Below are 10,132 nucleotides of genomic sequence, written 5' to 3' on the forward strand. Positions count from 1 at the left end.
AAACCACAGGTGCCACCCTCGCTTTTGATTTTCTAACATTTTTTTCTCTACCTTAGTTTCTTATAAGAATATAGTATATATAATAACACACATAACATACAAAATATGCACTAATGACTGATGTTATTGGTAAGGCTTCTGTTAAATAGTAGGCTACTAGTTAAGTTTTGAGGGGGTTATAAATGGCTTTTCAATTGCATAGGGGGGTTGACCCTTTGTTCAAGGCTCAATTGTAATATCAAAGCTGGAAACAATGTACATAAAATAAAAGTTATAGTAAAACAGTAAAATGAAATAGTTCAAACAGGAAAACTTTGGCTGTTAAAAATCATGAGTAGATCTACGTATGCTAACTTGAAAATGTCTGCTATGCTATTAAAAATGAATATGCCAAATTGCTACGTTAGTCCCCTATGGAATAATGTCATGTACATTTTGGGGTCACATGAAACAGGGAGGGATGGATAAATCTAGGTTGCAGAGCCGCTCTCACTTTTTTTTTTTGAGACAGTCTCAAGCTGTCACCTTGGGTAGAGTACTATAACATCATAGCTCACAGCAACCTCCAACTCCTGGGCTTACGCGATTCTCTTGCCTCAGCCTCCCATGTAGCTGAGATTACAGGCACCCGCCACAATGCCTGGCTATTTTTTGGTTGTAGTTGTCATTGCTGTTTGGCAGGCCCAGGCTGGATTCGAACCCACCACTCTGGTGTATGTGGCTAGCACCTTAGCCACTTGAGCTACAGGCGCCAGGCCAGCTCTCACTTGTTAAGACATTCACATTCTCCTAAGAACGGCATAAGGCTAACAGAACCCAGATGATTCAAATATAAACAAAAACCACAAGGACAAATTCTCTAAAAACTGTAGGCTTTTTTATTCAGTTAAGAGGTAGACAGATGAACATGGAAGGCTGTCCCATTTAACTTGCCCAAAGTTCAAATTCCACTCATTCATCCATCCCACACTGCCAGAAATCTTAAAGAATGAACCAAGATTGCCCAAAGGCCTTTTCTTCTTCTTCTTAGCAATAGTCAATTAACTGCTTGCAAAGAAAGTTATAAACCTAAATTTCCACTGCATTCAAACAAGCTCATCCCTCTAAGAAGTTCCCACATATGCCAATACAACCTGCCACTACTGACAGGAGGACAGAGTACCAATGGCTCTATTACATAAGAGACTACAAGAGAAGCTTAAGTACATTTTTTGTTGTTTAATCCCTATGCATATTAGGGCAGAAGCTGGTGAAACAACAAAGCTAAGTACACTCTGTCAAATGGCTCTGCATGGTTTTAAAAAAAAAAAAATCACAAGTTATCCTCAGAGACAACATCAAAACATAATGGAATTGAAGCCTGATACAAAAGTAGAGAAATATGTACAGGAATTCACAGCCCAGAAGGAAAGGGGACCTCAGTAGGAACCAGTGGAGACCTGGCTCTTTTACATAGCTAATTTTGAGACAAGTCATATTTAGCACAAAAGCAATTATAGCACAAGTAACACTTCCTTCCTCTGGCTCCCAAACTTTAAAGACTTTCATCAGTCTTCCCTAACACTGTAATCATTATGCAAGGGAGCAGGAATGCGTAAGGTGGTCCCAACATTGATGCAAATTTTAATCTTGAACAGCTTCACTCTCTGAGGATGACATACTTGAAGACTGCCATGATAGCAGCACTGATAATGCCAGAAATGGGGACTGTGACAAACCAGGCCATAAAAATGTTACGAAAAAGTCGCCAATCAACTGCCTTCTTGGATCGGAGCCAGCCAACAGATACAACAGAGCCCACCTAGGAAAGAAACAGACCAAAGCAACTGATTACTGAAGTGCCAAAGGTATTCTGCAAATATATACCTAAGACCTGTTTAGGCAAGATGCCCCACACAACTGGATGAAACAAAGTCCATAAAAGCCAGTTTACAACAAATTAAGATTACTCATGGGAAGATGAAAGTAACATAAAAATCCCATTATTAAATCTGTACTACCTATGGTAAAATATGACACAAAAAGAACATGTCCTTCTTCGCTTCTGAACTACCACAACTTAATGAATATGTTTTGCTTTTAAATAATAAATCAAGTTGGGCCAGGTGTGGTGGCTCGCCCCTCTAATCCTAGCACTCTGGGAAGACAAGGAGGGTGGACTGCCCGAGTTCATGAGTTCAGTACCAGTTCAGAGTGAAACCTCATCTCTAAAAATAGCCAGGCATTGTGGCAGGTACCTGTAGTCCCAGCTACTTGGGAAGCTGAAACAAGAGAATCGCTTGGGCCCAGAGATTTAGACTACTGTGAGCTGTGACGCCACAGCACTCTACCAAGGGCAACAAAGTGAAGCTGTCTCCCCCACAAAATTAATTAAGTTTTAGTTTCCAAAAACCATTTAGAAGGGAGCTGATATTAAAACCAAAAGATGGCTGGGTGCAGTGGCTCATGCCTCTATGAGGCCAAGGAAGGTGAATTGCTTGAGCTTAGGATTTCGAGACCAGACTGAGCAAAAAGCGAGACCCCCATCTCTACTAAAAATAGAAACACTGAGAGGAGAGGATCGCTTGAGCCTAAGTTGGAGGTTACTGTGAGCTATGATGACACAGCACTCTATCCAGGGTGAAAACTTGAGTCTCTGTCTCAAAAAAAGAAAGAAAGAAAATCAAAAAAGGTAAATGCCAGCCAGGTGGCATGTTCATGACTATATCCTACTACTCTGAAGGCCAAGGCAGGTGTATTGCTTGAACTCAGGAACTGGCGACCAGCTTGACCAAGAGTGTGACCCCCATCTCTACTACAAATAAAAAAATTAGCCAGGTATAGTGGAAGGCGCCTATAGTCCCAGCTACTTGGGAGGCTGAGGCAAGAGGATTGCTTGAGCCTAGGAGTTTGATGTTACTGTGAGCTGTGACGCCATAGCACTCTACCTATGCAACAGAGTAAGACTCCGTCTCAAAAAAATTTAAATAGACAAATGCTAGCGGAGACATCTTGGGAGAAAAGGCAGTTTAAACTCTCTTAAGGAAGCCAGTTTCTTCCGTATCCTCTAATTAAAATGATCACCAAGCACCTTAAGATTCAATACATTTCTCAGTACTTCAATCCTAAGAGATCCTGCTTTCTGTAAACACCCTGCCCTTCCAATAGTCCAACAAGCCTCACGGATTTATTAAAACCAGCCCTTCAGCCACTACAAATGGTAGCAAAAACTCACCTGGTCAGTATTTTTTTTTTTTTTTTTAATGAGACGGAGCCTCAAGCTATCCCCCTGGGTAGAGTGCCATGGCTTCACAGCTCAGAGCAACCTCCAACTCCTGGGCTCAAGCAAGTCTCCCGCCTCTGCCTCCCAAGTAGCTGGGACCACAGGCGCCCGCCACAACGCCTGGCCATTTTTTGCTTGCTGCCATCATTGTTGTTTGGCGGGCCCCAGGCTGGGGATTCGAACCCGCCACCTTAGGTGTACGTGGCTGGCGACTTAGCTGCTTGAGCCACAGGCGCCGAGCCACCTGGTCAGTATTAACAGCCAGCCCGCTTATCAGCACACATACCCAGACTACTAAAAAGAATATAACAATCCTAAGTAGAAATGCCCAAGATTAAAAAAATTTAGAAAGCTATTGCAATGAGGATTAAATAACCAAGGAACAGGTTCATGGCCAGAAATCATACCCAGCCCTACATAAAATAACTTTTCCACGATTTGATAAGACTATACGCTTAACTGCTTAAATAGACACACGAAATTGAAAAACACAAGTCTGTATGCTCATCACTTGTCCTAAACTTATAAATTCTTCAAGATTCCAACAACTGCAAAAAACTTTCTCAATGAAAAAAATCAAAGTAAAATTTAAAAACCTATAGTATTAGAACCATTCCAAAGACATATGACATTTATATTACACTTACTTTACAATGTGTTGTACTGATGGGCAGGCCAATATTTGATGCAATTACCACTGTAAGGGCAGATGCCAGTTCAATACTGAAGCCACTATAGACATAAAAAGATTACTGTCAAGAATGTACGCTTTTGGGGGGGGGATAAGCTAACACTACCTCAAGTTAACAGAATTCTGCTTTGTTCTACTCAGTGTCAAAACCTCCACTAATACCTTTATTTGCTATAACTTCTGAAATCTATTCCTGAAACAAGGCCAAGGGATGCCCACTTTCCTTATTCCAAGGTTTAAAGTTCTATATTCTTCTGGAAGTCCATTATTAATTAAAGTCTTTACTTTTATCTTGAAAAATTTAGCAAATAAAATGTATGACCAAAATGTTTAAGGGCCACACAGTAAGCAACATGCAGAAAGTTCAACATTAGGAACTTAAACAAATTCAGTTACTTTAACTAGAGAGATCTGTGTGCTAGCACTCTACAGTATGAGATTGTCAAAGAAAATGAGCACTCCCCTTCCTAAGACCTGCTTTACCTACTTACCTAGACGGTGTGATTGGTGTCAGATCCTTCCCCATGGTCTGGATAACTCTCCTTCCCCAAACCCACAGGCCAATACAGATACCAACACCACCATAGAGTAAAAGCCATATGGGTGTTGCCACTTTTGAAGAAACATCTCTTGTATCATAAACCAGATATAAAGCAACCAGAGGACCGATGGCATTGCTAGAAGAAAAACCAGAGGGAAAGTGATTTTTCAGGTAGGACTAGAGCTTAACAAGATCCAAGTTGCTGAACAACTTACCAACTGTCTATAAAGTATGGCTTTCAAGCTTATTTAGCAAAGGAGCTTTTTTTTTTTTTTTTGAGACAGTTTTATTATGTCACCCTCAGTAGAGTGCCATAGTATCACAGCAACTTCAAACTCTTGGGCTTAAGCAATTCTCTTGCCTCAGCCTCCCAAATAGCTGGGACTACCGGCGCCTACCACATTGCCAGGCTATATTTTGGTTGTAGTTGTCATTGTTCTTTAGCAGGCCTGGGCTGGGTTCAAACCTGCCAGCCTCCATGTTATGTGGCTGGCACCATAACCACTGTGATATGAGCATAGAGCAGCAAAGGAGCTTTTGAAGAAAATGAATGGGTGGCTCACGCCTGTAATCTCAGCACTTGGAAGACCCAGGTGGGTGGATTGTCTGAGCTCACAGGTCCGAGACCAGCCTGAACCAGAGAGACCCTGTCTCTAAAAAAATAGCCAGGTACTGTGGCAGGTGCCTGTAGTCTCAGCTACTCAGGAATGTGAGGCAAGAGAATCACTTGAGCCCAAGAGTTTGAGGTTGCTGTGAGCTAGGATGCCACAGCACTCTACCAAGGATAACCAAGTGAGACTCCAAAAAAAAAAAAAAAAAGAAAAAGAAAATGAATGGGACACCTACATATGTAACAGAAAAAATTGAATGCAGCTCTGAGGGAGGGAGTCCCACACACACAGTGCCTCTTTCCTCTGACAAGGAGCTTAAATCAACTCTCAAGTTCCCATCAACGGTTTACAAACTACTGAATTAAGGCAAATGACCTATAAAGTCACTCTACAGCAGAGATTTTAAGTTTTTCATCTGATACCCCACAATTTACTATCAAAGAAATAGATGCTACCTTGATAGACAAAGGCTTCTCTGTGAAAGGCATCTCTGTCTATACTTATTACACAGAGAAATAAAGTTAGAAATACTCTGTAATTCCTCTAAGAATAAAATTTTACTAAGTCAGGTAGCACCTGTGGCTCAGTGAGTAGGGTGTCAGCCCCATACACCAAGGGTGGCAGACTGGAACCCAGCCCCGGCCAAACTGCAACAAAAAAATAACCAGGCATTGTGGCAGGCGCCTGTGGTCCCAGCTACTCAAGAGGCTGAGGCAAAAGAATCACCTCAGCCCAAGAGATGGAGGGTGATGTGAGCTGTGACGCTACAGCACTTTACTGAGGGAAACAGAGACTCAGTCTCTAAAAAAAAATTTTTTTTACTAAGTCAATAACTGCTATGACCTCACATATCCTATCTAAATTATTCGATGTCCCATGGGTGTTGTGAGTACCACAACCACCACAGGTTAATAAAAAGGATAAGATGGTTTAAAAACAGCAACATAAAATTCAGTTGACTGACCTGACATCATTGCCACCATGGGCAAAGGACCCGAAGCAGGCTGTAAGGATCTGCAGGAACTGAAAGAGGAGAGAGACTTCAGGCTTATCCTGGTCACACCATTCTTCTAGAGAACTACTACTTCCTTTTCTGTCGCCCAAACCCATCTCTGCCTTGACAGTCATGTCCATTTCAGATGCTGAATGAAGGTCAGACACAGCATTGCAGTAACTGGTGTAACTGTCCATTCGAATTCGCTTCTTGGAGTCTGTGTTAGGCCATGTCAGCTTCTCCATTTCTTCACCTTTCTGTTCACTTTCTTTGGCACGGAATGAATCCAGAGGCATGCCACATATCGCCATGGTATATGAAGTATAGCTATTATTGCGCCTCAAGGGTTTGTCACCAGAGTCCCCCATGCAGTCTCCCACCTTGGCAAGATGTAATTTATGAAGCAGCTCTTTGTACAAGCCAGAATCTTTATGCACAGTGTGATACTGATAGTGGCCACTTGAGTTTATCTGGTTGCTGACAGTTTGATTGAATTGAACAAGGTTCCCATTAGGCAACTCAACTGTACCTAGCCAAGAAAAAAAGGTAACATTCAAAAAAAAAAAGCATCAAAACAGTAAGCTTTCTCACCACTACAGTTAACAAAATGAAACTAGGATTCCCAACTCACCATTCATGGTGCTATCTATGCTGGTTTCCTCTTTCAAGTCCATGCTGGGAAGCCTCTCCCGTTCTGGAGCTTCCTCCAAGTCTCCAAGTTTGAATGAAACTGTTCTCTCCTCCACCACAGCCCGGAGAGGCACAGTGGCTGACCCTACCTCCGAAACAGGATTCCTGTTTTCACTATCACCAAGAGACAACTTTGTTTCTTCATGGTCTTCTTTCAAGCTATTCTTTTTTTCCATTAAGGGGCTTTCAGAAGGACTAGATTTAATTTCTCCTAGGGAAAAAAAGGGGTTTTGGTTTGGTTTTGACCATACTACCTTGGTTCCTTATCTTCTTTTTCTCCCACCCTAAAATATCTACTGAAATTAAGAAAGTATGTAAACTTAAGTTACAATTCAGGATAATTTTCCCATATGCTTTATTATTTGCTAGCAAGTCACTTGAGAACAAACCAGCAATATCCTATACCAGGGGTCCCAAACTTTTTCTGTAAAGCATCAGACAGTAAATATTTTAGGTATTGCAGGCTTTTGCTGCAGGTTCTAATTTTTATTTTTACAACCCTTTACAAATGTTAAGAACCCTTCTTAGCTCCCTGCTGACCCATTCTGTAGTGGGAGGTAATTCAAACAGGGGCCTGATAGACTAAAAATCTGGACTGCACCTAATTTATGTTTTGTTTTTTAAAAAGAAAAAAAGAAAACTTCCAAATTTCAGTATGAGAGTTCAAGCAAAGTGACACAACTCAATATAGGCAACTGAAGATGACAACTTTAATTTTTACTTCTATACGGCTATGATACGCCATGAACAGACCAAAGTATCTTCTGCTATCATACCAGTGCTCTCAGTATCGACCTACATGTTCAGGTACCTCAGTCAAACTCAAGACTCGCATTAAAGGAAGACTTGTCTCATCTGCCAGACTAAAGGAAAAATGAGGTCAAAAGCCTTCTTCCCACCATGCACTTGACACAGCCATACTAGCAGAGAACCTCTCAGAGGCTCCTCAGTTCAGCTGCAGTGACGCAGCATTCTTCCTAATGCCACTGCAGTCTGTGCATCTCTCAGCTTTTAAAGAAACTTTAACTTGCTAGCCTAGCATTACATAGATGAAAACTGACCAAAATTTACTTAGTATTTACACTACAATACAAAGTGCTATAATAGCCTAAACAATTTCTTCACCTGACAGTTCAATATTTCTACTTCTAGAATGTGGGCTACAACTCTGGCCCAAATATAATACAATGTATACATGTATTCTAGCACATGTACTACATACGCACGTTAGACTTAGCTTTACCTCTCACAATCTGAAACTATACGTGCAAGTAGCTGTAGGCAAAGGTTTCCTCTAAGAAAATATTATGTACCTACCTATTCCTTATTTCTCATTATAGTACCTTTCTAATTCTCAAATAAGGGATGCAATAATTCTCTATCATGTCACTGGCAACTGACCAAGGTACATTAAGAAACAAATCAAACGCCCAGCTTGTTCTATGGCATAGTTCAAATATTCCTTATGACTGGGCCTCAGGTCATTTTAAGTCCATTAAAATGGACAGTTTGAACAAACCCACACCCTCAAAGTTCCTTTTAAAGTCTTACTTTGCCAATCTATCCAAATGGTGGATTTTTACAGATGGCCAAGCAAAAGATAAATAAGCACATTCAACTTCTGCTATTACTTACGTTCAATTTTTCTCTTCATCCTGGGACATACAAAGAACCAGACGATAAGCGCACAGAAAACTGCACATCCCACCGAGATGAGGATGGTACCCCACAGAGGAAGTTTGTCAAAGCCCAGCACTAGGAGATAAAATGGTGCATCTTGAAAACCCCAGGGCAACAGCCCCTTGCAACACTGTGTAAACCCTCCTCAGGTACTGAGGGCTCCCCAAACCAGCCCATCACCCTTACCAACCACTGTCAGCTTTATTTCCCCAGGATTTCCTGGGCTAACAGCCACACAAATTTGGGAGAAAGGTCCAATGATCATCTGAAACCCACACCAGCCTGGCCCACTTGAACACCTTGTAGACTCAAGTGTCCTAAGCTTTTTCACACGGTTTTCCTTTCTTCACTTTAAAAGACAGTAAGAATCACTATACTCTGAAGTGAATGGTCTGAATGAAGACCTGTGACTATACCTAGGTAAAAAACAGAAGCATTCCACTCCCCCAGCTCCTGATCACAAAAGCCATAAATAACACTGATACACATAAATTTATTTTAATGTTAAAAAAGGGAAGTGCCCCAGTAGTCAGTGACATTTGTTTTGCTGATAGAATTCCCTGTGGAAAAAGTATAACATGTATTGTAATAGCTCTCAGTAAAATCCTCTGACAAAATTATCTCTTTGAAAGCATTATCAAACTAACATACAGAATTCCAAAGATAATAGTTTTAAAAAATTTGTCTTTCACAAAAGAAAGTTTAGTTAGAACTGCACTAAGAAGCCACCTTAAAAAAAGAGACTTGCCTAGTGCCTAGTAACACGTTTCACAGGGCTTACATAATATTAGTCATTATGTACTTGTCACTTACATGCCAAGAGGCTCCACATTATTGGCCTATGCTAAACACAGAAAGCAAACCACTGAAGTCTAAAACATGTCATAATGATCTGTAGCTGATCCAGGAATAGCTTAGTTACTCCTGCTTGTTTGCTTTATTTACTTTTTATGTATTAAATTACACATACTCCTCAACTTACAATGGAGTTACATACTCATAAGCCCATCATAAAGTCAACAGACTGTTAAGTCAGGAACCATCTGTACTTATACAATGGAAATTCTACCACATTCCAAAATGATTAACCTTTAAAAATTACATTGTCTCATTATATTGCCCTTAGTAGAGTGCCATGGTGTCACAGCTCACAGCAACCTCTAACTCTCGGGCTTAAGCAATTCTCTTGCCTCAGCCTCCCAAGTACCAGGGACCCACCACAACGCCCAGCTATTTTTGGGTTGCAGTTATCGTTTATCTGGCCCAGGCCGAATTCTAACCCGCCACCCTCAGTGTATATGGCTGGCGCCGTTACCATTGTGCTAACGTTACCACTGTGCTAACGTTACCACTGTGCATCTGCTGAGCCAAAATGAGATATTTTTTTTAAAAAGAAATATAAATTGAGGTCCCTCTAACACTAAAATTCTATAGTGACTGTAAGTCTTTTCATTTTAATTTCTGCTTTTAGGGTGGTGCTGGTGGCTCAGTGAGTAGAGCAACAGCCCCATATAGCAAGGGTGGCAAGTTCAAATCCAGCCCCCACCAAACTACAACAAAAAAATAGCCGGGAGTTGTGGTGGGCGCCTGTAGTCCCAGCTACTCGGGGAGGCTGAGGCAAGTGAATCGCCTAAGCCCAAGAGCTAGAGATTGCTATGAGCTG

General features: G+C 41.2%; 1 protein-coding gene across 2 annotated transcripts in view; it reads right to left on the minus strand.

Annotated features, from left to right (window-relative positions):
* Positions 1 to 858: 858 nt before the first annotated feature.
* The window catches only part of SLC20A1 (solute carrier family 20 member 1), a 19,201-nt gene continuing 9,927 nt past the window's right edge, over positions 859 to 10,132 (minus strand). For both annotated transcript variants that reach the window (XM_012811053.2, XM_003799249.3), the window contains 6 exons: positions 8,425 to 8,544; positions 6,731 to 7,000; positions 6,070 to 6,628; positions 4,445 to 4,630; positions 3,910 to 3,994; positions 859 to 1,801 (listed from right to left, as the gene is read on the minus strand). In XM_012811053.2, the coding sequence (XP_012666507.1) occupies positions 1,640 to 1,801; positions 3,910 to 3,994; positions 4,445 to 4,630; positions 6,070 to 6,628; positions 6,731 to 7,000; positions 8,425 to 8,544 (1,382 nt within the window). In that variant the 3' untranslated portion in view covers positions 859 to 1,639. The remainder of the gene's footprint in view (positions 1,802 to 3,909; positions 3,995 to 4,444; positions 4,631 to 6,069; positions 6,629 to 6,730; positions 7,001 to 8,424; positions 8,545 to 10,132) is intronic.

Source organism: Otolemur garnettii, unplaced genomic scaffold (assembly GCF_000181295.1).
Source record: "Otolemur garnettii isolate 467f Iridium unplaced genomic scaffold, OtoGar3 scaffold00148, whole genome shotgun sequence".
NCBI classification, from domain to species: Eukaryota; Metazoa; Chordata; class Mammalia; order Primates; family Galagidae; genus Otolemur; species Otolemur garnettii.